Source organism: Nothobranchius furzeri, chromosome 8 (assembly GCF_043380555.1).
Source record: "Nothobranchius furzeri strain GRZ-AD chromosome 8, NfurGRZ-RIMD1, whole genome shotgun sequence".
Lineage (NCBI taxonomy): Eukaryota > Metazoa > Chordata > Actinopteri > Cyprinodontiformes > Nothobranchiidae > Nothobranchius > Nothobranchius furzeri.
In genome coordinates, this window is record NC_091748.1 from 49850368 (window position 1) to 49878350 (window position 27983).

Genomic DNA, 27983 nt, shown 5'->3' on the forward strand with positions numbered 1-27983 from the left:
TCAATTTCTTTAAAATGAATCAAGTCAATTTCAGTTTGCTAATGTTGATTACATGTGGTGGTAATTTTGAATTGGATCGACTCAAAATGTTAATTAGCTGTAAACCTACTTTAAATGGATTTAAATAGGATTCTCCCAGTGGTTCGACAGGCAATTTTCAAACAGGCAACCTTTAAACACACACACACACACACACCTAACTTTAGCCTTTCGGTGAATGTGAAAATGGACTAAACATGTTTCAATGTTGTCAAATAATAACACATGGAGACACAGTCATGTACTCATTTTGTTTTATTTATTTATTACCTAAAAAAAGAAAATGTTCTATCACAAGTCACACTGAAATGTATTGCTTAAGAAAAAAAATATATTCATATATTTTTTCTTTTTTCCTATTTTTTTCCAACTTTTTCCATTTTTATTTTTTGGAAACAGTTGTTTTTCCTGTTTCCATTATTTTCCACCAAAAAACAAACAAAAATAAAACGTTTTTTTTTTCAGACACAAGCATAAAGCTGCAGCTGCAACATTCTCCCCTGAACTTTTTTTTTTCCAAAATAAAAAATAAAAAATAAAACAAACAACAAAAAATAAAGCACAAAGAAATACATAATTCACAGTTACCATTTTGGTTTCATAAATTAATACAGTCACACATGTGCTACACCGGTCTAGAGCTAGAACATTGTAAATTGTATTCTTGAAACCTGTTATTTTCAATAGTTGGCTACAAGAAAGAACAGGCAACTTAAATGATGTGATCAGAATTTCACCAACATACTGTTATTTATCCTCTCTGTAATGCTTTAGTCATCTTTTTTTGTTTTGTTTCTCCTTTTTGAGTTTCACACAGAAGTGAGGCACACACAGAGTATAGTTCATACATATACAAAAGGAAATAAATAAAATTTGGGAGGGGCGTTCAGTTGTCCTTTAACTTTGTTGCATTCATGGAAACAGGAAGTGCATGTAGTCTGAAGTCCTCAGAGAACTTTGTCTTTACCATTTAAGTACTGTGGCAAAATCTTCCTCGTTTTTGTAGCTCTTTGCATCTTGCTGTTAACAGGGGACATGAGGTTCAGATGACAGACCAACAAGCGTGGCAACACAATGGAGAAACGGGACAAAGGTCATATTTGAGAATCAAATTATTTGACCCTCAAAACAAGCTTTACCCGTAAAAATCTATGACTGCCATGGTTGTGAATACTAATCATGTATATCAACCGACAGAAACTGGACTGAATCTGACACCGACACTGCAAGGGCATTTTTTAAGGCACAGAAGCCTTGACATAATAGAGACTCCACAAGCTAAAAGCACTAAACGAAATATGCCCAGTGTCCTCAGTGACAAAAACACGGCGCTGTGACGACAAATCCAACAACGATATGCACAAAAAAATAAAAAATAACAGGAAAAAAAATATTCCCATCCCCATTGTCCCCAAGTGTCTCATTTTTTTAGTGAAAGGTAAGGCCACTTAAAAAAAAAAGAAGAAAAAAAAAAAGATGAGGTTTACCAAAAAAAGGTAATCTCTCACTGCAATTTCTGGGAGTGCAATCGTGGTAAGGTGGTCTGTCAGACAGAGTAAAGAGACCGACTAGATGCTTCACTCGGGTTTAAATCCACTGGTCGAGTCCCTGCAGGGTTTCGTCCACATGAGCCTCTGTCAGCTTTCAGGCTGGGGGGAGGAGGAGGAGGAGGATAGGCTAAACAGTTGGTCGGCTGTCTGGGTCCTCGTGGAACACCGGGGGTTAAAAATAACAGCATTCAGGGAGTGACAAAGGGAGTCTTTGCTCACCATCTTCATGTCACACAACAGGAATGTTCGGTGCTGAGCAACAACACAGATTTATGCTTCACTTCGTCGGTTTTGGTTTTGCGTTGTTCTACTTTAGCAGGACACGGTTTAACATCAAATCTTAAGTTACAAAAACCTAACCAACAATAAAGCAGCATTGTTTTTTTTCCGTCACAAATTCATGCATGTTGTTAACCTTCATTACCAAAGCACCAGTTTCATTTTTTTCTTTAATAGAAAATTTTATTTAAAAAATCTGTGTGATTTCACACTTCTGCATGCAAAGAAAAGTCGCCCGTCCCCTCCACTTGCTTTATCTATTCATGTCATTTTGTTATCCTCATTTGAAACTCCCGTGTGTAGCAGCAAAACCGTAAACAGGTCTAACCTGATATGTCAATGGATGTATTGGTGCAGGCACTAGAAAAGGATGCCACTGCTTCTCCTTCTTTACCATCACAGTCATGAGAACGAGTACATCTAAAGGGCCAAAAACTACAATTTTCATTTAGCTTTTCTTGTTTTTTAACGATGCCATTGTGTAATCTACACTTTAAACTGCAGCTGATTTCCATGGTGTGATAATATGGAGTTATTTCGGAGACAGAAACCACAGAAGAGTTTAAGATTATCTTAAAATTAGTGCCAAGCATACACACACCCTCATAAACATTTGCCAACTGTCACATTTATGTACATAAAGTCCAAATCCCTCAACAGACCATTCAAGCGTGTGCGGCATCAGCCGAGATGGATGACAACAGTCTGTTTTATTTGTTGTGGCAGCATAAAGTAATTCACAAAGGAGCTAATGGAATCGTGGAACGGATGCACATGTTTGCTGGCAGTCAACAACTTGACTAAAGTCACAGAGGGCTGCTGTTTTTACAAAACAGCAGATAGGAAGAGAAACAAAAATAGAGTTTTCTATAATATATTTTAAAGATTTTAAAATCCTCTAAAGCACTTTCTCTTAATATTTATTCATCTTGTTTATTAGTCATTCCTATCAATACCCTACGTCATTGAGGTTGGTATCACTACGTCAATACTCCTTTTACCTTTATTCCATTTCAGGCCCCGCCTCCTCCTCCTTGCACATTTTGACTAGCTGTTTAAAATCAAGATCATGTGCAAATAAACAACTACTTTGAACTGTTATATGAAAACCTGAATGCTTTGTGAACAATGCTACATATCGTTTTGTTTTTATAAAATACAATATGCTTAAAAGTGGAAAAAGAGAAAAAAAGTTTAACCACCCTGTTACAGGAAACAAACCGGACTCTGATTGGTTAGTTTGGAGAATAATAAGAATGCCCATTGGAATAGTCCACAGTTTCTGATGCTCTTGTCCCGTTCATAAAGTCCAGTGTGGATCTCTTCATTTTAGCCCAGAGTGCACTTAAAAAAAATGCTGAAAAACAAAAACAAAACTGAAAACAGCCACCACCACCCACTTAATTCTGCTATGCTGAAGTCCAGGTATGATCACTGATATCGCAGCACCCCAAACACAAGTCTTGTACACTGGTGAAGCCCAGTTGTTGCCTGTCCAAACCCAAGCATCACACCACAGTTCTTTGTTATTGTTTCTGCTTCCCACAATGTCATCCGTGAAGGACAGAGAAGGATTAAGGTCTGCAGGGAGGAGCTTTTATTCATGCGACAGATAACAGTCACGAGGACAACTTTGATTTCCTTTATGCAGTTCAATCTCGCCTCCTGCCAATACACTCCCTCTGTAATATATCTCCAAATAATTCCCAAGAAATGCTCTGTGCATCTCTCAATCTTGACGTATAGGGAAATAAAGCATGTGATTCAAGCCATGACAAACTCGGACTTCAAGTCGGCCTTCACGTCGGGCTTCCACACTGAATCGTCAAAGTCCAGATCCAGAGAACCCTCGCTGGACAGGCTGCTGTTACTGTTGCTGCGCCCGGCCTTGCGGTTGGGCAGCCACTGATAAGGAGCGCGTTGGTCCCGCCTGGCCTTCCTGCGCAGGCGCTTCTGCTGCATCAACAGCTGCAGGCGTTCCACCTTGCAGCGAGTTGCTCGGTTTTCAGTCTGACGTATGCGGTCACCTGGAAGAGAGCGGAAAAATGCATTTACCGAAAATGGTAAATATCATTTATTCACAATAAAACAATGTACAAGATGTTCATAAGTGTGTGTGGGCATTAAGAAGCAAGCTGTCGTCAAAACCTTGCAGAATTAAGGATGAAGCTTAGACGTACTGGGATCATTTCCTTTTGACCAACAGATAAAACAACATGTACTGAAGCAGACAATGGAGTCTAGTGGTTAACCTCCCCCACTGAGCTTCATTAATAGCATTTCAGTGCCACTTCACCCCTTATTACCAAGTAGGGAGACCTCTTCAGACCAGAATATCCTTGAAAACCAAAAGCAGGGCCAAAAAGATGAAATAAATAAAACCCACATGAAAGAGCTGGCGCATTCTCATAGCTGCCCATGATATCTGCAAAAGCAATTAAGCACGATGCCGTAGTGACTGGGTGTGCGCCTAAGTGCATTTCTAGCTGTTGATGTGCCTATAGGAGAGTCAAGTCTCCCGGGAGTGGTCTTACATTGCACTGCGAATGCTCTCCAACACTGGTCCAGTCGAGCCTAATTCCATTTATACATATATTCAGAGGCTTGGAAGGAAGAAAAAACAACCACAATCTATTAGCCAGCTCCATTAGTATCTGTCTGGGAATTAAATAATTAAATAATGGGTTAGAACGTCAATAAACCGAAGCACAGTGGCCATCTCTTCCTCTGCTGCATACCAGAACCCACACAGACACGCAAATCCGCATCCAACTACCACACAAAAACACATACAGTGTGAAGGGTTACATACACAGCCGTATGCAAGCATGTGCTCAAACGACACGCACACACGCACGCGTGCGCACACACACACACGCACGCGTGCGCACACACACACACACACACACACACAACCAATAGGCGCAGTAGCTTTTAACGTGGATCGATGGCAAATTAAAAAGACCTATTGATTAAACCTTAGCTCCAGTGCAGCCATCCATCTCGAGCCCAGGACAACGCTATTGGCTTTCAATAGAAAATGCAAGCGAATGGAAATTGTAAGCGATGAGAGAGAGAGACGGGCTAAAATTGTTTTTTTCTTCCATTTCTTTCTTTTCTTCTCGAGCTTCCAACTCTCAGCCCATTGATTGCACCCCCTCCTTTAGCATTACACCCTTTTCACCCCTCACGCACGCAGAGAAGTCCCCCTCATCTAGCCCTCCCTCTTGCAGATCTCGCCCCACCCTCGTCTCACCAGAGACAGCAAGGTTGGTCTGTGCAAAGAAGGGGAAAGAGGGGCTGAGAGGAGGGGTATGGCAATATGGTTTAAGGAATTCTTCCCCCCGAGGAAGGAGGAGTGGGGGGCTGGGGGGAGGGGCAGAGAAAAAAGGTGGTGGGTAAAGGATCACCAGTAGGTGTCGGCTTGCAAAATCGATAATGGCCTCCTCCAACCTTCCCCTCTATCGGAATGAATTCCAGATTCTGTGTGGGCTTCGTTTACCTCTCTCATTTTCTTATCGAGTCGACCAGTGCCAAACCTTTTCTCCAGCTATAAATATTCACCAGTGTCTGGTACTGCAAACTAGAGTAAACTGCAGCAAAGTAGCTCAAATTCTGCTTTTATGAAAACAAAATGGATGTAAAAAGTGCCACAAGGCTATAAAAGAGATCCCTCCACTACAATCTTCCACATAAAATCACTGTAGTTTTCCACTTCCTACTAAAATGTTCAGTCCTGTGTCATCTCTAGAGAACAAGGAGGATACACAAGAAGAACCCTGCATTTCAGCGCCTTGGCACCATGCGACACTAATGCCACAAGGCTATGTTCCTACTCCGGTCCTCCTTTTTCCTCCTCAACCCCCCTTAGACCATCCAAAAGCTAACCGCCCCTCGCCTTTGTCGAAATACGGCCATACACAATGAAATGGCAGAATGCCAACGTGTGCCTAGGAACAAAATCTGTTTCTCTGGAATGATTGGTCTTTGCAGTGTCTCTCTTTATTCCACTGGGGGTGGTTCTTAGTTCTGATCTGGATTTCCAAAGTGGAACATCTACTCTCATCTCAGCAATCTACAAGAACACACTCGCATACATAAAGGGGCAGTGCAGCGGTGCAGCAGGAGGTCTTGGCCTTCGGCTTGGCAAGAGTTCTGGGAATGTGCTTGGAGCTACACCAAACTGGTGTGTGTTTATGTCCATGAGTGTGTGTAGCCATTCATCAGCGTCACTACCGGAGCCCTGGGCGGCTGGGCCGGACACAGCTGGCCACAGGGATCTCCAGACTATGTTTATGACAGTAGGGCTATTATTAGTGCTGGATAAGAAGAACAAGCTATTCACATAACACATGCACACTGACTGGCTCAGTCCAACTACACAGACAAAGGTCTGACATTAACATAATAACCTTGGAGAACCCAGAGAGGGGTGACTAAGAGACTGAAAATAAATGGGAGGAAGAGACAGACCCTATATTGGTATTGAGCTGTGTGTGACAATAAAGACAAATGAAGCAACAACATTTATTCTCTTAGAAACAGACAAGAAAAGATATCAATATGAGATGGGTCAAGGGCAGAACGAACCACACCAAAGCTCCAAACCAGTGCACAGCTTTGCCACCTAAACTCTTCTCTTAAAAGCCTTTGAAGCAGACCTTGTAAAAAATATTAGACACTGCAAAGAAACTCAGGGGAAAACAAGCAGCCAGAGAAGGGGTGATCTATGAATAATCGATGCGTCAGTCAGTTTTCCCTGTCTTTGAGCCCAGCCCAGCAACATGGAAAGGACTGAGATAAGGAGCACATGAGGGGTGGGTGGAGGAGAGAGGGGGAATGGATGGGAGGAGAGAGTGGGAGGAGTGGGAGGATGAAGGAGTAGAGACAGAGGATGGAGGGAGAGAAAAGGGGAGGAGAGCTGCAGCATGCAGGACACAGAAGGAGATTAAAGGAGCTTCTCCGTCTATTGATTGTATAAAGATTGGCCTTCATTTGCAGTTGTCTTATTGCTGTTGTTTGTTTGTCTTGATAAGTCTTGGGATCTTCCGGAGAGAACATTGTGTTTGTTCAGCATTCAGAGAACCAGGGGGGGGGGGGGGGGGGGGAGTGGGAGGGGTGGCCAGAGGCAAAAAAGAGAAGGAGAATCATACTGCAGCAAAGCCATCTTTAGTTCCTTTTCATATTACCGATTGCTCAGCCGAAGCCGGTCTTTTATCAAAATGTAAAAAATAGAGCATGCTTTACTTGTTTCTAAACTGGCAATTTGAACCCAAAACAACAGACAATAACACATATTTCTTTGAACAATAAGTCTTTAGGGTCCATTACATCAACATCTCAGGAGTATGGCTCAGTGCATTCAACCATAAACCAAACAAAATCACACCCATCTGAAAATAAACAAGCTACTTGTCCACAAACTTGGAATCAAAGAAAGTACGCTCTCCACTGAGAGGCCACAGCAACCAATCAAAGCAGGGCTAACATTTTGACAGCCAGTGAAAGGGCACTGACATCCCTGCAGGGACACAAGATCTTCAATGACTTTTAGACTTCATTTGCATTCCCTCTCCTCCTCCTTTTTTTCCTCCTTGCTGACAATGAAAGGGCACCCGATGTGCTTGGCTGGCTTTTCTAGATAGCTCTGTGGTCACACCGTTTTGCTAGGGTGTGCAGTCCATGTGCATCCCAGCAAATATTGGTTTGTGATGAAAAACAAGCCAAGTCTGCTTGTGGGTGGTGTGCCATGCCTCAAACAAACAGGTGAGGGTTTAAGTACAGGACTCTATAAGGTTAAGGGCAAAGGATATCTTTCCCAATCTCAGATCTCTTTCCTTGGCTTACCCGGTCTTAGCCTTGGTGAAGCCAACGTGATCTGACAAACACAAATGAAAGCTAGTTACAGGATGAGGAAGACAAGATGTTCTTGAGAAGCTTTGAGAGGAAGCTTTTACCCTTCTTTTTTGCCTGTTTTGAACTAAAGCAGCTGTGGCAAGAGTCAGGAGGAAAGGCAGCCATATAATCCAACAGATGCCTCTTCTTTTGGCTGCACAACGATTCAGCGTGGTGCCCTATAGCCCCTGTGCCCAGTGTCCACACAATGAGTTAGCTTTGGCAGGGGTCGAGGCAGCCAGACAACTGCAGGGCTGGTGGTGAGGAAGTCCATCATACTCAGCCTTTCAACTCAAATTCAAACACTAGTCCAGGTTTGACAAATCCCCTCAATTCAGCTATATTATTCAGTCAAATGAGGAAACCAAGCTAGCAGTTCAAGCCTTGTGGTTAAGCAAGTGTGCATGTGTCCATTCCAGCTTTTTATTTACACTTGTCTTCTCCACCTCAAACATGAACTTGCGCTGAAAAGGGTAAAGGATCTCAAGAGACAGCCAAGCTATATGACATTTTCAAGTGGCTGCCTTAACCCGAGTTTGGCTGTGCTCACATTTCCAGGCAGGTGAGAGGTACTTTTTTTTCCCCCCAGCGGCTGAATGAAAGCAGGTTTCTGTGAAGCCGAGTTAAGATAGGGTGTCCAGTCCAGAAAGTCCTCCAACCAGTGCTGACAGATAAAAGACTTCTGGAGAGCGCTTAGTCATCAGCTTCCATGTGGAACAGGATACGTCCATTCCCCGTCTTGCTCAGCTTTACGATTCTTAGTTGGGCAGGTTACCCATTAAACATCACTGTGTGCAGATGTACATCACAAGCAGAATGTTAAGGCAGTAAACTGAGTAAATAGCAGTCGATGAGCTATTCGGTCACCCTTTAACCCCTGGTTTATAAAGTGGACTGATGGACAGGATGCAACCACCCATAGGATGAATGGAGGCTTAGTGTTGTGGTTTTAACGTCCCCCATCTTCCATCGCCTCCTCCTCTCACCGCTCAAGTCCACAAAGCCACTTCAGAGCTGCATTTTGGAATAAAACTATTTAAAGACCAAATGGACACAGACAATGTATTGATGCACAACGCAGACGTGGCAAGAAAAGGGGGTGATTAGGAGGAGGAGAGGGATGGATTTTACAGACAGGGCTGTTTTTGGACAACGAGGTTGGGGGTGGGGGTGGGGGGGTGAGGAAGGATGGGAAGTGTAGGAGAGGAGGGGAAGGGCGGGTTGCATTTGAAGGTGGGGGTAGTGAAGCAATGGTCTTCCCTGAGCTAGGAAAATAAATGTGTTATTCCAACTGTTCACTGAGTACTTCTGGGGGCAGTCAGGGTGAAGCCCTGGAATAGTGGACAGTCCCAGTGAGTTGGTGTTCAGCTATGTTTGGAACAACATTAAACATTAAGAACTGTATTTATGAGCTCTAATAAAAAGACAATTCTGGTAAATGCATGAGACTATTCGACTTCAAGTGAATGTAATAAGCCAGGAAAGAACATTTTCATTTTTCCTCACTACAGCCAGTTTGACATTCCAGCATTGACTGAATGTTATCAGTTCTGGACATCTGTCCCATGTCACCACAAGGAAAGAACATCTTAAAACACCCAAGCCCTGTCGCCAAAGTGGTATCATCTGAACACCAGCCCAGCCCAGCCCTCTAGCATGGGTATGTTGAGGTTTGTCCAGCCCACACGGTCCCAGCTGCAGCTCTTCTTTAAGATGCAGGTTAAATAACCCCAAGCCTAATCTAAACATAGCCCCACCCAGGCTTGAAGAGGTAAACCTTTCTCACTGACACTCAAACAAAGTCAACTTCGCTAACTGGCGAGGGAAGCCTGACTGAACAGGTCTTGAAAAGCTTGCATTGCATACTAAGGAGACCCCCTTCTATAGTTCTATTCATCCTTTCATTACATCAAAACCACAAGAGAGCCATGAGCATGACTACTTTTGTTCTTTAGTCTGATTATACTGTTCTTGCTTTGTAAGCATTTTAGAGATGAAAATAAGCAGTTGAAGAAATTGATGTAGAACCATCCCAACAGAACTGAGCTACCCATGATGCACTATGAAAAAGACCAATGGATTTTTCAGTAGGTTGTAAAACAGGAGCAGCACTTTGCAAAATGGTAAGGTTTGTCATTTAACAGCACCAAGGCAGTGGTGACTGCAGGAACATCTGCTTCATGAGAGTATTAGAGCTTCGAGGGACAAGGACTTAATGTACATGGGGTTTATCTCTGTGTTCTTGACATGCTTGCTTGAAAAGAAGGTGTTTGTGGAGTAGACTCACTCACCAGGGGGTTTGCACATACGGATCTGGCTCTGGCACTGCACCAGTGGATGAAGAGATGGAGGAGGGCTGCTAGAGCTGCCAGCAGGCACAGAGGTAGCTTTGGCAGAGAGGTCTGTCATACCAGCAACTGGAGGTGAAGGGGGTGGTGAGGGCGAAGGGGATGAAGGTGAACCACACTGGGCCTGGTAGCGGAGCTGGGTGAGGGAGGGGGGCATGCCTTGGTAGTGGCGTGTAGCGCTCAGGAGGTCGTTGAGGATCTGAAGGATGGTACCAATGTCACGTCTTGGACGCCCATTGCTATCCTGGCAGTTGGGGTGCAAAGTGCCTGAGAGAGGACACAGAAAATGTAAAAAATATTAGAATTTATGTATTTTTAGACTGGAAAAACATTTTTATGTCAAACACAAAAATTTCTAAAATCCGCACAGAAACAGTTGTTCAATATTTCAAATCACTTTATGAAGATTGCAAGTTGTAATGCTATCCGCTGGAAGTTCATTTGATTATTGCTTCAGTGAGCAATAAATGTTAACGGGTCGGTGTCTTCTCACCTGAAAAAGTCCCTGAGAAGACTCCGGGAGCATGGTTGACAAAGCTCTCAATGATGGCACCAGGTTTTCTTGTTCGTGGTGAGGAAGTGGTTCCACTGTTGGAGCTCGTGGGGCTGCAGTTGGCCTGAAGAGAAAAATAAAGATACGAGGGGAAATTTAGGAAAGACTTCTGAAGAAAATAATTCACTCTTGCATATATAAAGGCATAAATATGCACATGTGCATGCCTTATGTGCTCTGGAACACGCGACTGCATTCAGCATTTACAGTAGTTGGAATAACCTGAAGCCAACAGCAGAGAGAAACCAGAGAAAACAGGAAACCTGACTTTTCTACCATAACATGCAGCAGAAATAAGAGCGCTTTAAACTGTGTCTGGACAAATCTATGGACCTTCTGTGACTCCGCCTTGGCTTAACTAAGATTAGTTAACAGGCATCTGAGAGTGAAAGCAAAACCCAGCAAACATCTTAGTGTTTGTGTGTCTCATGCGTGCAGTAGCCTGATGAGAAATAGCCATTTCCTTTTTCTCCTAAATGGCCTTCTCTTTGCTTTCCTTCCTGTGAACCTCATCTCCCACAGAGTTCACTGACATTTGGGTAATTTTCACTGGGAGAAAGTGACAAGTAACCCACATAAGTGGAAACTTAAATTAACGCATAGAAAAATTAATAATCTTATGACAAATGATGGACCAAAGAAAGGTGTGACAATGTACTAGCCCACTCTGGTGCAAACCTGACTAAACCACAGGATCTCGCTCCATTAATCTAATTATTATAAGAGGGAATTATTTAGTTGTGAGCATGCCAAACAAGCCAGACACTCATAGCTCATCTTTTCATTATTCATTCACGATGGGACTAACAACCCATGATGACCTCAGTTCTTTACATACAGTCAGGTCCATAAATATTGGGACATCGACACAATGCTAACATTTTTGGCTCTATACACCACCACAATGGATATCAAATGAAATGAACAAGATGTGCTTTAACTGCAGACTGTCAGCTTTCATTTGAGGGTATTTACATCCAAATCAATGGTGAACGGTGTAGGAATCACAACAATTTGCATATGTGCCTCCCACTTGTTAAGGGACCAAAAGTAATGGGACAATTGGCTTATCAGCTGTTCCATGGCCAGGTGTGTGTTATTCCCTCATTATCCCAATTACAATGAGCAGATAAAAGGTCCAGAGTTCATTTCAAGTGTGCTATTTGCGTTTGGAATCTGTTGCTGTCAACTGTCAAGATGAGATCCAAAGAGCTGTCACTATCAGTGAAGCAAGCCATCATCAGGCTGAAAAAAACAAAAGAAACCTATCAGAGAGATGGCAAAAACATTAGGCGTGGCCAAAACTACAGTTTGGAACATTCTCAAAAAGAAGGAATGCACGGGTGAGCCCAGCAACACCAAAAGACCCGGAAGACCACGGAAAACAACTGTGGTGGATGACTGAAGAATCCTTTCCCTGGTGAAGAAAACACCCTTCACAACAGTTGGCCAGATCAAGAACACTCTCCAGGATGTAGGTGCATCTGTGTCAAAGTCAACAATCAAGAGAAGACTCCACCAGTGTGAACAGAGGGTTCACCACAAGATGTAAACCATTGGTGAGCCCCAAAAACAGGAAGGCCAGATTAGAGTTTGCCAAACAACATCTAAAAAAAGCCTTCACGGTTCTGGAACAACATCCTATGGACAGATGAGACCAAGATCAACTTGTACCAGAGTTATGGGAAGAGAAGAGTATGGAGATGGAAAGGACCTGCTCATGATCCTAAGCATACCACCTCATCAGTGAAGCATGGTGCTGGAAGTGTCATGGCGTGGGCATGTATGGCTGCCAGTGGAACCGGTTCTCTTGAATTTATTGATGATGTGACTGCTGACAAAAGCAGCACGATGAATTCTGAAGTGTTTCGGGCAACATTATCTGCTCATATTCAGCCAAATGCCTCAGAACTCATTGGACGCGCTTCACAGTGCAGATGGACAATTACCCAAAGCATACTGCAAAAGCAACCAAAGAGTTTTTGAAGGGAAACAAGTGGACTGTTTTGCAATGGCCAAGTCAATCACCTGACCTGAATCCGACTGAGCATGCATTTCACTTGCTGAAGACAGAACTGAAGGGAAAATGCCCCAGGAACAAGCAGGGACTGAAGACTGTTGCAGTAGAGGCCTGGCAGAGCATCACCAGGGATGAAACCCAACATCTGGTGATGTCTGTGTGTTCCAGACTTCAGGCTGTAATTGACTGCAAAGGATTTGCAACCAAGTATTGAAATGTACAACTTTGATTTATGGTTCTTATTCTGTCCCATTACTTTTGGTCCCTTAACAAGTGGGAGGCACATATGCAAAATGTTGTAATTCCTACACTGTTCACCTGATTTGGAAGTAAATACCCTCAAATAAAAGCTGACAGTCTGCAGTTAAAGCACATCTTGTTTCATTTGATATCCATTGTGGTGGTGTATAGAGCCAAAAATGTTAGCATTGTGTCGATGTCCCAATATTTATGGACCTGACTGTAAGTGTGAACGTAAGAGAAGCGGACTTAAAACTGGGGTCTAGACTGATAAAACCTAAATACAAATTATATGAGATGCTGCTGTAGACACTAGGAGTTTGTCTCCTCACAAATGCAAAGATGTTTATAATTCTTACCTCAGGACAAAGGACCGGAGCTACAGGGCTGGCCTGGCCGATGTCGTGGCTGGGCTGGCCTGACGAGGGCTGGTGGTAGTGGTGGTGGTGTTGGTGATGATGATGGTGATGATGAGGGGAACGGAAAAGACCTCCAGGGATGTGGGAGGGGCGCGGAGAGTGGGGCGGAGGAGTAGGGGGGCTACAATGAGCAGTGGAGGGCAACTGGTGGTACATGGGAGGGACCGGTTGGTGGTGCGTAGAGGGCAAAGGGAAGGAAGAGGAGCCTGGGGAGGAGGGGGAAGAAGGAGCAGGGAGAGGCTGTGACAAGTGGGGGCTGGGATGATTGTGTGGATGGTGGGAGTGGTGGTGGTGGGAGTGCGGGTGAGTGTGGGGGACACGGGGCTGCCCTGTGGGCTGTCCTGCAGTGGCCTCCGTGTTGCCCCGGGTGATGAGATGCCTGTGCTGGAGCTGGGGACCACCAGACTGCTGTGCCGCTAACTGGAGCTGGACGAACATCATGTGATCACCTACTCGCAGCGCCAGGGTGAGGGGAGACCGGCCGGACAGGAAGTCACTGACCTACACAGATAAAGAGAAGACGTTGGAGTAACTTCACAAATGTTCTTTTGTCAAAAGGCATGTGTTGACTTTTGTCAGGTCACGAACGCCGACTTAAAAGGTTTGCATTGTTGCACCAAAATCCCCCAAAGGTTTAAGCCTCCCCAGGGATACTGCCTTCCTTCATTTAAATGGTAGTTAAGTTGAACACAACAGTGCTTTGAGCAGACATGCCACATTAGACCATTACGCAGCCATTTAATATTCTGAAACAGTGAACTATTTGCCTGTGGATAAAGAGACCTATTGGGAAACACAAATAGAGACTACTCTTTGCTTGCATCCAACCGCCTCTGGGTCCGCTCTTACTCAGCAGTGTCATTCAGCTCAGAGACAAAGGCCACCCTTCTGTCTGGCTCGTAGCCTGAAAAATCAGTCCCACGTTCAGGAAATGCACCCCACCCGCCTCTCCAACACAGAATAGCTAATTGTCTGTGAATCTGCAACGGATCTGGAAGGGCTGCCCATTTTTGGGCCTTTGGCAATGGCTAACAAGAACTAAGTGTGGAAAACTTTGCCTACCCACTCGTGGCCAGATTGGACACACACACACACACACACAGCCTAGTTGTCACGCCTTGGCTAGGATATTCACGCTAAACAACAAACATTCTTTTGTCCATCTCCTGCGGCTGCACGTTGCCGCTTGCCGATAGTCTTGTGTTATTTGTAGTTTTGCGTAAGAGTCGTTTGAAGGCCAAAAATGTTCCTTTTCGTCCCAAGAACCTAGTAGTAATGATGCCGTTGAATTTGGTTTTCAAATGAATGCAAACGAGAGAAACTAGTAGCAGCAAATGCAAACTAATGCTTCCATTCTATATAAAAAAAAAAGATTCTGACAGAACCAACTGCCTGTGTGCTTTTAGCCGTCACTGGAGGGTGAGGCACATAAAATGAATAATCTACATGAAGGCTGCATCTAAGGCCAAAATATGACCGAATCAAAACAGCAAATACAAAGACAAAAGTACAACGGGCGAGTTTGGTATAAACACTTCTTCCTCGCATTTCATGAGTGTCTCACTAAAGATCTTGACCAATCCTTAAAAATTGCCTGTCCCCATCTTCTATAACTTCTGTTTTCTTTCTGCTTATTTCTTCATCGACCGCCGTCTCTGTTGCCAGGGTGACCTTTGGACATGGTATTGACAAGACGTGAAAAAAAAAGATGGAAAGGGAGGACAGGCAGGTGAAAGGACGACAAGGCGAGATGTTCCAATGGCTTTAAATTAAAATGTAAATAATCAAGGCAGAACAAAATTAGCATAAAGAAGGCTGAAGGGAGAAACAGAAACACACTGACGAATTGTTTAAACAGTCCACACCCACCAAGATTACCTCGTTGTGGCAAGGCAGTAAAACTGCAGGTGTGGGTTACGGTATGAAATGAGGAGGACAGGGCAGGGTGCAGTGCGAGATGGGTCAAGGAAACTCCGTATGCAAAAGATTGCCTGATAGAGAAGGTGTGCGAGTGTGTATATGCATGAGACCCAAGGGACAGGCAGAATCTGAAGGTCGGTGGGGGGAAGGAGAGAGAGAGAGAGAAAAGGAGAATAGTAGGAGGCAGCAATGACTGTGCCAATGACTGACAGCTGTCAAGAGAATGAACCAACAGTTTGCCAAGCCTTACATGTGCACAGAGACCCCGAGGGAGACAACAAACCTGGTGTTTGTATCTGGGGATAGGGGAAGGGCTGGGTAGGAGTGAGTATCCATCTGTAAATGTAGATCTCTGACTCTCCATAAACATAATAAAAGTCCAGTTGAGAAGGGTTATTTTATATTTGGCACCAATTTGACCCAAGTAAGCATCAAGATCCATTTAATTTCTCAACATAAATTAGATTTCATCTGCAGAGGGAAATATGCATCTACTTTGCTGTATTCAGCCCTACAGAAAGTGGGAAGGACCAAATTGACCTCTGGACACATCTACATCGTGTTGGTCGTGCAAACTTGTTTTTTTTTATCCAAAAACTGCACTGAGAATAGTCTCTTTCCACAAAGATAATCTCAGATGTCATTTTACACCAAGTCTAAACAGGGACTTTGCTTTTCTTCCCTCCATTTCTCTTTTGGTGTATTTGCAAGCACAGGCAAAAGAAAGTGAGAGAAAATAGATGACAGTGAGTGACAGCAGGAGAAACAAAGAGGAGGCTTGATTACACTTATAATGACTAGTGTGGATTATTCCAAACCACCAAGATGAAATTCATGTACTCCTACTGAGCGCAACACCACATGGCAGGCTTCAAATTAGCCCGTGAGGAAGGCAGCCTTTCTTCCTAGCACCTTGTTTTTTTTCTCCTTTTTCTTTTTCCTCCTCCAGACGAGTTTTGTCACTCCAAAACGCTCAGCTGTTGACTCACAAAGTCAATTTAGAAGTTGCTCACACAAGCAGTGTTAATTTTCACATGCACACGAGCTAAAAATGTGTGTAACATTGCATGCGACTCATAAGGGGTCTCCGTTGATGCATGCACCACCCACCACAACCTCAACTTCAGGCAAGAAATTGAAAGGCCACAAACCCACATAACCACACACATCATTAGCTGAGAAAAAAAAATGTAACTCTAAAGCCATTTGACTGGCCACGACTGTATGTAGAGGTTAGCTTTCATTTAAGAAAGAAGGAATGCTACATTAAATCTTTAGGTGTAGAAATCCTGCGCTGCAAATGTGCCGTTTCCTTGACAAAACTAAAACAGCAGAAAATAAAAATACAAGGAAATGGAAAGTCAACAGCTTGTGCGGCTGAGAGCTGTGGAGTGGAACACCTGAAAAAGTTCCCGTCTCCTAAGAGAAGGAAGGAGGCGGAGGATGATACAGTGCAGCCTGCCTGCCAGAGGCTAGATTGGCAAGTGATCATGTAACAACAAGCCTTTTCCAGATGGACAGAGAATATAAGAGAAACAAGGGGAGGAATTGCGTCGGAGAGTATGTCTATGTCTGTGTGTGTGTGTGTGTATGTGTGTGTGTAAGATAGGGAGGGAGGGAGGGAGGGAGGGGGATTCTCTGGTGCTTGAGAGCTGGCTTGCAAATGATTCCCAAGGGTCTCGGCTAGCAGCTCAGCTCCAGTCCAAACATGCCTGTCTGCTCTCAACAGAGCAGCCAAGCCAGCTAATGTAGCTGGCCACCATTGATGTCAGGACAAACACCAGATACAGCTTTCTGGAACACCACAGGCAAACAAAATAGAGCTTCCTTGCGTGTCTTTAGGTCCCCCCCTCCCACTTCTTCTTTTTTTTGCTAAACCTATGGTTGTATTAGATTGTTATGAGACCCACGAGACAGGAAAAGCAGAGGGCCCCACTGCTGTTGTGTTAAGAGAGACGGAGAGAAACCAGCCCATCGTTGTTCTCTTTCTAAAGCAGAAGCAAAGACAAGAGACGGTTCCTTCTTGGAGAAAAAGCAGGTGGATGCTTTGAGATAGAAACATGCTTGACAAGTTTATTCTAGCATACACCTTAAAATTGTGTCATGATGCTGGAAAATAAAAATAAATATATAAAAAGAGATGTTGCTGCCATCTTTTTGACCCTAGAGCCATGAAAAGCTTTGTCCTATAGGCCTCGGTGTCCAGGAGGTGCTATTTTGTTTAGGAGTCTTTTGGTTGCTATGCAGTAATGAGAATATGATAAGGGGGCAGCTGGGGGAGGAGACATGAAGAGCAGAGCAGAGGGGGAGGATGGCATGAAGGAACAAGGATGGTGAAAGGGGGGTGGAGGATGCGGGCATTGGGGGTAGGGTGTCAGAGGGAAGGTGGTGTTGGTGGGTGATGAAATATTCAGCTAGAGTGTGCCTCTGGCTTCGCCTCCCCCTCCTCCTCCCCTCATTTCGACGTCTCTGGCTGACAGTTTTATTTATTGGGGTCCCTGTGGTTCAAGGAACTCATTTGCAGTCGTTCTTCCTTTGCACACTAAGCGAAGTACGGGAGAGAGATAAGAAGTAGGGGAGGAAGAGAGTGGCTGAGAGGCTGAAGGAGGATTTGACGGAGGGGAGGGGGAGGGGGATAGAGTGTGCTGGCAGCACTGAGCTGACATTCATGAACAACTGAGCAGCTTTGTGTTGGACAAAAGAGGATAGAGGATTGGAAGGCGGGATGGAGAAGGGTGGAGGGAGGGTAAGCCACGAGAGAAGAAAGCCATCTCCTGAAGCCATATTTTTGTTCCAGTGAAGCGGCTCACCTGTCCAATAGCTAGGTGAAAGGTGCACATCAAAAAGCTGCTTATTAACCTGCAACTCGACCTAGATGTTTGATCACACCAGGACACTATAGATGGTCTCTGCGCAGACACACACAAGCTAAAATGCAATAAGAGACTCTCAAGAGAGACAAGAGGAAAAAGAAAATCAATTAATTTCACCTGGCCCCAAATCCTAAAAGCATGGGGTACGAAGGGGTCCTCAAAGGGCCTATTGGACAGATAGGTGTCTGTAATATGGCCTGATAAGGAACAGACAGGCATGAGAGCCAGCTGGCCATCACAAAATTTGATCAGCAGAATAAAAAGAGAGATCTGCTTGACAAAAGTTCAGGATGATCAGGTTCCTGGAAATGGTCCTCCCCTCACTGAAACAAGACCAACAACTGGCCTGCTATTCTAAAGAGATTCACATTCAAGTCCGTCAGTCCTGAGTGCTCATGCGTGTATAACATCAGCTCAAGTTGTGCAAGCAAGGACAGAGATCTCATTCTGAATGCTTCTAAAAACCAGCTTATGAATGCAGATTCACTAGGATCACACGGTGATGGAAAACTATTTCACAACAACTTTTGCACCAAGGAAGCATGTTTGTCTTCTCACAATTGAGTGGATTGAGAAATGGGAGCAATGTGGATGGACGAGTAAAAGCTGTGGGATGAATGTGTGATGAACACATTTACTCTTCAGGCATCTTCCCTTTTCCTAACCATTTCTTCAACAAGCCTTTTGATTCCGACTCCTCTGTTTCATCTGTAGGATAATACTAACTTGACACCATTAGATATTGGTAGTGGCTATCAGGTCCGATATTCCTGGCCTCCATCCTCCCACACAGTAGCCCCACTAGTCACGATGTGTGCTACTCGAATCACAAAAGCTCTTTGCCACAGAGACGTGGACATGGAAAAACAATGACAGTCACGACTCAAACATACACAAATAAGGCTCCCCGGGCCGATCGGCGAGGGAACACACAAAGATACGGACATTAAAAATGGATGTTGGCACGTGCACACCCACATAAGCCCTCGCGACCAGATGCGTTTACACAACAGGACAATGAAATTGCCTGCAAAATCCACCCCTCTCTCTTGATTGCCCCACAACACACCTTGAATCCCTAAACCCGTTCCAGCATCTCCCGCCAACTGTGTGTTTTAAGCATCACAAAAGGGATTACACAGGTGCAAAAAAATACTGCATGATCAGCTTATTAATGCAATTTTCAAAACCAGGATTTACATGAGCGGAGACTGAATAGGCCTTTAGATCAGCTTTGTCTTTTCTGTCGTACACAATTTGATTTAGACATTCAGAAACAAATTAATTTCTGTAGCTTTCATTGATGCAACAAAGAAGGCAAATTAGCATTCTGAAGAGCAAAGACTCCATCTCTTAAGCTGGGTATAAAGAGCTTTTATTCCTATGATGGCAAGAACACAGAGAGCAGAATGCTATAAAAGGGGAGGATCTTCCCACATTGACCGCTTGACTAACTCAGTCATTTTTCAATCATTTGCACTCCAAAATCCTCAATAAAAGTACTCTCCAATGATTTACTGTAGCACCAATACCACTGATTAACTAGCATCTAGATAAGGGGGTGCACAGGCAGCAGGACTGAGAAAGGAAACATATTGACCATTTGCATCGAGTTGTTTCACACAGTCATGGCCTTAGACCCAGAGATGCACAAGTACACAGTGACCAGCTATCCTTTTCACAAAGAATATTGCTCTAAACCTAATCTTGTTTTAGTATTTTTCAAGTTTAAGTGACATTTACCACAAAAATATAGCAAGAAAGGTCTGATTTTCTTCTCTGGTCCACCTGTCAAGGCCAATGTGCCCTCCCCCCCTCCTGGGGGGATGCAGAAAACAGGAAATGAGGTAAGGGTGACTCAGGGGTGACTCCTGCTTAGACACAATGGCAAAGCTGGGCCTCATCCAGGCCTGTTGTTGCTCGTGTGAGGAGGATGAGGAAAAAGGGGGAGGGGAGTGTAAGGACAAGGGGTGCTTGTCAGTGGGAGCAAGTAGAGCAGATATGTAACCACGTATTCCACTGGGACGTATGGGATGGCAACACACAGCTTCCTCCTACAGCAATCTGTGTTAGCGTTCAAAGCAAAATTTGTCAGTCTGCAGCCTGCTGAGCCTCATTCCAGCTGGGCATTGATTTTGCAACCAGGAAGCACCACTCTAGCTGTACTCAAATCTAACTGAAGCTGATAGATGCACGGAGGATGAAGGAGGAGGATTATGGGCGAAAGCTAAAGCTAACGAGTGACCTTCAATCACTCTAGAGCGGGTTTAAAGAGTTTGTCAGCTGGGCAGGTTTGGTGCAGACGAAGACGGGAACAAAGACATGGCTGAAGGGGGAAGGGCGGTCATAGGGGGATGGTGAGGGTGATGCCTGCCCGCCTGGTTGGCTTTTATTCTAGCATCAGTGTGCATCAATGAGCAAATATTCACATGTGCTAAAAAAAATCCTCTTGGTTTTTTTTTGTCAACCGCTAAAATCTATAAATGAGGAAATGATGTCATCATCTGCAAACATTTGACCAGGAATCATAAATACTGCTTTCATTTGATTTTACTGTCACATAAGCGTACATTTATTTTATTATTACTGGGTTCAGAGATGTTCTCCTTCTCTAATCAGTATCAGAAATCCTCTTAAGTATAGCCTTTCAATTCTGGGATGCAAGTGTGTAAATATAAGCTGTACACACATGGCGTTTATTTAGCAGACAGAATGAGAGGAAAGCAGTGTATGCAAGTGCATTTTGACAGGCTGTCAGGAGTCAGTGGGTTAATACAGCTTAGATGTCATGCAAAAAGTCTAGCAAGATGCCAGACGAGGAATTAAGGCACTAAAAGAAGCCAGCCATCATGGTCAAACAGAGGCAGCGCAGCCAAACTTGCGAACCACAGCACATCTACATTACTGTGCCCTAGGAGAGCTGTTAAACTGAAACAAGAGAGAGAACAGGGGGACACAGGGGGAGAAAATGCAATTTCAATAATTGCCAGTACTCAATTTCCATAAAGCATTTTCTCTCTAACTTGACACAAAAGCCTGGGAGAGCCCTGAAAGGTGCTGTGTTTGAGAAAGCTGGTTTGTTAGCAAGGAGGTAGCTGGGGACATTTAATCCAGACAAAGGAGAAGACATAAGGAGATCTGCTCAGCCTAGTATTCCATGAACACACACTTCCTGGAAAAACACTCAATCTTGAAATGAGACCTGACATAACCAAAGACATTTGAAGAGGTAAGTGCTTATTAGGGGTCCAGGAGGTTTAGACCCACTTCATCTATGACTACCGCTACCAAGAACAACCCAATTCTCCCCGAGGCTATTTTTGGGTATTTGGGCGTATCAGTTACCATGTTAGACACTTTTAGGAGCTAAGTGCATTGATTGATTTTTGATAGCCCCTGAGTTGGAGGGGGGAAAGGAAATGAGGAAAAGCTTTTGTGCTCCAATTTTCTAATCTTACCCAGATCCGTAATCTCCTCGCAATCTATATCATTCCATTTTGCTTCATGAATTATAAAACACAATCAATTTCTCTGGATATAAACACACTAAAAAGATTCACGCCTTTATTTCAACCTCTTCATCGGCTGTGAGCTTTATACTTTGTTTCTTTTGCAGGACAACGACTGAAACAAGGATGAACGTAGCAGTAATGCATTTGGTAATGCTAGACAGCAGTTCTGAGAAAGAAAATGTACAATTGACTCATAATTAATCCAAGAAGAACAGGGTGATGTGGCCACAGAGACACTTGAAAGGAAAGGCAGAACAAAGAATTCGCTCTTCTGGGCCGGTGGTTGAATTATCATCTGTCTCTGGTAAAAAAAAAAAAAAAAAATGACAGTCACTCTTGGCTGCCCAGCAAAGGCGTACCGCATGATGGGCAAGGCTTGCTTCCAGCCCACGAACACAGTAACACACACAGCAACAGATACGCACATGTACACACACACACACACACACACCTACACACAAGCAGTCATCTGCTGTCAGTGCTACGAGGCGCATGCTGAGTTCACACACAACAAGGCCAGGATTTCCACAAGAAAATTTTCATACGGGCCATACAGAATCCCACTTGCCTTCTTCAAGCATCCCACATTCTTCGATATGAAAACAGGACTAAAGCGCAGTATTTCACTACCTTGCATCAGAGCTTGTTTCACCACCCTGAACTGTTTGACTATCAGCAATAAAGGGATGATCCAGTTATGTACATCTCAGTTTTGCCCAAAAGGAAGTTGGACCGAGTGACGTGACTGCAGCGTCCTTTTTACGTCACAATTCCAGGCACAATCGGCTTCATCGCCTCTCTTCTCTCTGTGGCCAGAGTGGAGCTTTTTTTTTTTTTGCTTCGCTCTCACAATTGATCATTTTGGTGAGTCATGTCACACTGACTCAAATGCATACCGTATTCCAGCACCGTTTCATTGTGAGTGCAGGGTGAAGACCCAGCCTGGGCTGTGTGCGCATGCAAAGGCTTCCAGGAACCCTGTGCTAATATTGAGAGAAGGCTGTCATCTGATGATCCAGCACTCTGTTTATGAGCGCGTTAGACTACAGTATACACAGTCTTCACGCAGCCACAGCACACTTCCTGGAAACGTAACAGTGCATGTGTGTGTGTGTGTGTGTGCATGTGTATCTGCCAGTGTGTGAAATATAGGCGTGGAGAGAGATCGTAGATAAAAAGACAGAAACAGAAAGGTGGAAGTAAGTGCTGATCCACTCCTTGGTTTGCAAATAAGCCTTTCTTGTGCAATGTCGTGCCTTGTTCCCTACAGTGTCGTGCATGAACACACAAACGCAGATTATAACGCACGTTACTAGGATACAGGAGGCTGTTGATGCTTATTATATCCCAACAACAACGCTCTGGAAAGCCAACTTGTCTCATTCAAAAGATCAAGAGTTAACCATCAATGCATGCATGTGCAGCGTGTGAATCTCATGGTCATCGCTCTGAAACTGACGAGGACTTTGTTTACCTAAGATACACCAAAGGTGAAAGCTAAGACTATCAGGCATTTCAAAATAGCACAAAATCTTTACCTGAGTTTCCGTTAGACTCTCGAGTGCTTGCATGACTGACTGTTCGGGTCTTGATGCTTGAGACTGCAGAGCAAATGAAACAACAGCAGTTTTATAGGTTTCAAAGCAACCGTTACCAAAGTAAAGATGGAAAAGAACAAAAAGATGAGCCTTACCATTAATCCTGCTTCGACTGTTGGTACAAGTGTTAACTTGCTCCCATCAGAGATGCCTAGATCCTGGAGTTTGCCTGAACTTAGTCGCCTGCAGAGTGAGACAGAACGAGATAATTAAGACTGTGCTGACAGAATCTTCTTTCTTCAGACACACAAACAACCTTCAGCTGGGAGGGGGGGCAGGCAGACTTCAAAACTAGTTTGGAAAAGAGCCGTGGGTGAAAAGCTTCACGAAAGAGAAGTATTGATTGGGCTGTCATTTTTCAATTTCAAGTATAGCGGAGCTTGACAAGTGCTCACAGTGGATATTTGGCACCACTGCCACTTGCCTAAGTGGAAGTAAGTACAGAGCATAAGCAAAAACTCCACTTAGAACAAACGTGCACAGGACAAGAGAAACGATATGTGACATGAAGGTTGTTTTAAGTTTTAGTTCATTTTGACACTGCATGAAAACTCATTTCTGTGCACATTTCTAAAAATGTTTTCTCTTGCAGATCACTACATGCTACAAAATACAGATCTGGCCTGTTTTCTTCCTACAGGGCTAGCAAAGGATGTTTAAGACAGCCTGCTCCACGGGCATGACCCAAATCTCACCCTGTGCCGCTGAACAAAGGCCATCATCCCTGGCTCACAGTGGGTCTAGGGAGATTAAAACGGGGTATTCGGGGATGATGTCATTTATAGGTTGATAATGGCTGGGAGGTGGGAGCAGCCAAAAAAAATGCTGATAGTCTCCAGTTTCGTTTTTGAATATTTCATCCCGATCAGGAGCTTTGGGTTTCAGGTAGTTTTAAATAACAAATGGTTGAACAGCCATCTCCCAATCAGCTAGGTCTTCAGACCTAAATGCTGCAGAAACTGGTCAGGCAGTGCCTCACACTAGTAGCATAGCATGAAGAAACGCTTGCATTATTCATCTATAGACAACATCCATCTTCACATTTACACGGACTAGACAAGAAAACAGATTCGTGCAACAGCAAGGAGAAACCCTGTGCTTCCAGCAGTGCATACGGTGTTTGCTTCATACAGTAAAGCTATTCAATCTGTGTTTTTAGAGATATTAATCAAGTCAATTATGCAGACTGCATCTGTGCTCCAGTGACCTGTGCGGTGTTCAAATATATTTTCTTTTAAAGTGTTGTTAAAAACCGTGAAACAAATCACCTGGGTGCCAAAGGGTAACTCAAAAAATCCTTAACAATTTGAGCTCAAACACAGGCTGGTTTACTTTGAATGAAGAATGATTGCTTACGTTTCTTTGTGCAGCAGAGCGAGTCTCTCTTTGGGTACTTTGAGTCTTTGTGAGAGTCTCCTCTTCAGTCCCTCCACGGTCTCCTCCAGGGGCAGGGAGAGCTCGAAGCGAGTGCCGGTGGTGGAGTGGATGTACAGATTCATGGAGGGTTCCGTCGGGACGGCCTCGCAGGACGAAGCCCCGCGACTAGTGCAGCTCCGGGCGCTGGGATGCTGGTCCATTCGATAACCTGTGGTCAGGGAAGGGGACGGGGACGAGACGAGCAGAGTCGGGAATGGAGAAGGTGAGGAGGATGGTGAAGCAGGTCCTTCGCTTCGACTACCGCCCCTTGCTGTCCCCTTTGCAAATCAAAAGCAGCATTCAGAAAGCTTCCTTTCTCTCGCCCTCCTCCCGGAAAGTCAGAATAAAACAAAGTCCGTCTCCTCTTCAGTCGATTATCACGAGAACATCCGCCCAGGTAATCAGCTAAACCGAAGATTCGCTTGTCTCTTTGTTTGGTCTTTTTTTCTTTGTTGTGCTTTCCAGCTTGTAGGCAAGTCTTCCGAAATGCTACATAGTTGGGCAAATATCAAGAAGAAACGCAAAAAAGAAAATAATACATTTAAAACGCAAGAGACGACTTTACGCAGAGGTTACCTTTAAAAAATGTGCGTAAAGTCTAATACAAAAAAAATCCGTGTAAATTTACCACGAGTTTTTTTTTTTTTTTTTTTTTTTTGCACAGAGCACACGGTCCGGAGCCGCAAGTCTCGTTCGGTTAGCCGTGAGAGGCTCTCTGCTGCGCTCTCACACCGACAGCAGCCCCAGTGAAATATCGACAATGCACATTGTCACAAAGTATTCCACTTCCACCATCGATAAAATACGCCCACAGCCCCCGGATCAGCTCGGCCAATCACAGCAGCGCTCGCTCAGGATGTCGCTGGCGTCATCCAATGGGAGGACGAGCTTCACACTCACGTGGAGGGCAGACGAGTTTAGGCCATTCATAATAAATTACAGCACAGAACAAAGTGTAAGCCCACACTACAGTAGCCTAGAGCAGCGGTCCCTGCTCTGATGTCCGTAGGTTTTACAGGACACGAGAGGATTACCATAAGAGTGAATAATAGTTTATTTTTCCTACCAAAACCATAAGAATTGTTTGTTTTTTCATTAGTCAAGTCGAATAATTAGGCTACGAACACTCCGCTTTTCCAGTTTTTATTTCATTTACATTCTGTCATCTTTGCACTAATTGGGTCATCCGTCATAAGACTGCTGAGTTGCAAAAGCTCAGAGCAGCATCGGTCCTTAAAATAACCACCACGCATCCTTCTATACATCCTGCTGCATCACACGTTAAAGACCGGATTTAGATCCCGTGACTGGTCGGATTTCTCCACGCCAGCACCAAAACCACACAACTTGCCGCGTGAGACATGGTCTATTGTTATTTTTAAATGATGTGTAAATACATTCAGATAAACTACTTCCTCCTAAGCGAAGCAAGCAGAAGCCATGAACGTGATCGCGAGCAATATGCAAAACACACATCACTATTCCCTTAAGGAAGAAGAGTACCAGATAACTTGTTCCAGTAAAGGGAACCCGGAATGAGAAAGCCCGTTTGCACACGAATCTGCAGCAGTGGAGCGCAGCTTTGAATAAGGCATATAGATGAATACTGTGGCAACTCAGGAATATATATATATATATATATATATATATAGTTTTATTTTATGGAGACATCTGCTGCCTTCACAGAGGACGTTGTTCTGGCTTCTCTACAGACCTCAGAGATGTGATATAAAGTCAGATACTTAGTCGCCACCTAGTGGCTGGAGAACGACCTTTCCCAAAACCTGTGTTTGTTGAATCTAATTCTTCTGATATTTATATTAATTTTAACTTTGTGTGATTATTTAGAGATTAATTTGGTTTTTAATGCTTCAGGCACAAATTATAAATGTATTTAAGTACCAGGCTTGGCTATTGCTGTATAGAATAAAGAGACTTAAAACATATTCTCCCAAACATAACTCATAACTCTAGGAGTTGGAATAAACTATTAAGCTAAAGTATGTCCTGACTATTTGCCACCGTGACTGATGCTGAAATTCTTCACTAACAAACCTTGATAAAATAGTTAATTGACACCGACGTGCTAATTAAATTAAAAATGGTTTTTAAAAAAAGCACACTTACCAATTAAAGTAGCGAAAACTGCCAAGCTTCGCGGTGTAGAGTGTTGTGTTTCAGTTTGTTCCCCCAGTTTTGGCATGTAAAGTAAACCCAGGTGGCGATAAAAGTTGTATATTAATCCAAACAATAGAAAACCCGCAGCGGCTTCACGGTATGGTCTTTAATGGGCTCGTGCCTGTTCAGCGCGCGACTTTACGCCCCGCGTGCCGGTCAGGTCTGACCAATAGCAGCCGTGTGTCCCAATGCGTCCGGCTGTTCTGGGTACGCCGGCGTGTTTCTCGGTGATAATAGCGTCTCTGGGAAGGTGAGACTCATCTTTAACAGGCTCCTCTCGGATATGGGTGGAGAGTGGTGTTCTTGTTGTGTCAACATATGATTTAAGGTGGATTTGCTTCGTCGCTGCCGCTTCTCATGTCCTGCGTTTGTGGGGAGGAATGCGGCGCCCACGCAGAACCGTGGCAGATTAACATATCCACGTGCGTAAAAGCTGTAATTCTCTGGGAGGCCGAGGCGGCTCTTAAACGTGTCTTTCAGAATAAACTAAAAATATACAGATAGAAGCCTACCACCTTAACGGAAAAGTCAATGAAAAGAGCGCTTACTGTCAGGGGTGTTGCCAGTCTGATGACATCAAAATGTCACCTGGCAACGGGGCAGGTAAACAGGCTCCCTGGATACTGGCGCAGTCCCCAAGTAAACATGAAAACTCTGCTGGCACCTTTAGGGAAATTCAGAGGAAGTGATGCTCTAAACGTTTCCTGAGTGTTGTTTATCAAACAAACAAACAATAACATTAATAAATAACGATTTAAATTTATGTTTTCTCATTTTGAATCAGTCGATCAGAGGTTTAATTTAGATTTTCTGTTGATGAGATACTAATTGACGGGTCCAATTAAGGATTTCTCAAAGTTCTTTAAACCTCTTTATAGAGATTCTCGGAAAAACAGTAAAAAGTTACTACGTTAATCATCTTCATGGTATAATAGCTACAGTGCATACTTAAATAAGGTCAAGATTAAGATGTGCTCTGTAACTGTAAAGGATTTATCTTTTCATGATTTTCCACACATACACTGTCCACTTTATCCAGTACAAGTGTTCAATCTCCCATTAAAACAAATAGCAAGTCAACCAGTCACATGGCATTTATACTTATACTTTAGTTTTATGTCCATAGCGAAGTCTAGCTGCTTA

The 27983-nt window shown here is 43.9% G+C and overlaps 1 protein-coding gene across 1 annotated transcript; it reads right to left on the reverse strand.

Moving 5' to 3' along the window:
* Nucleotides 1-276: 276 nt before the first annotated feature.
* Nucleotides 277-27135, reverse strand: midn (midnolin). The gene is made up of 8 exons (XM_015971608.3): nt 26790-27135; nt 24603-24831; nt 23342-23429; nt 23187-23249; nt 13284-13844; nt 10605-10728; nt 10055-10378; nt 277-3895 (listed from the first exon to the last, which is right to left on the reverse strand). Exons 1-8 carry the CDS (start codon nt 26863-26865, stop codon nt 3633-3635), a joined length of 1728 nt encoding a protein of 575 aa, XP_015827094.3. The 5' UTR covers nt 26866-27135; the 3' UTR covers nt 277-3632.
* Between the last annotated feature and the right edge of the window lie 848 nt (nt 27136-27983).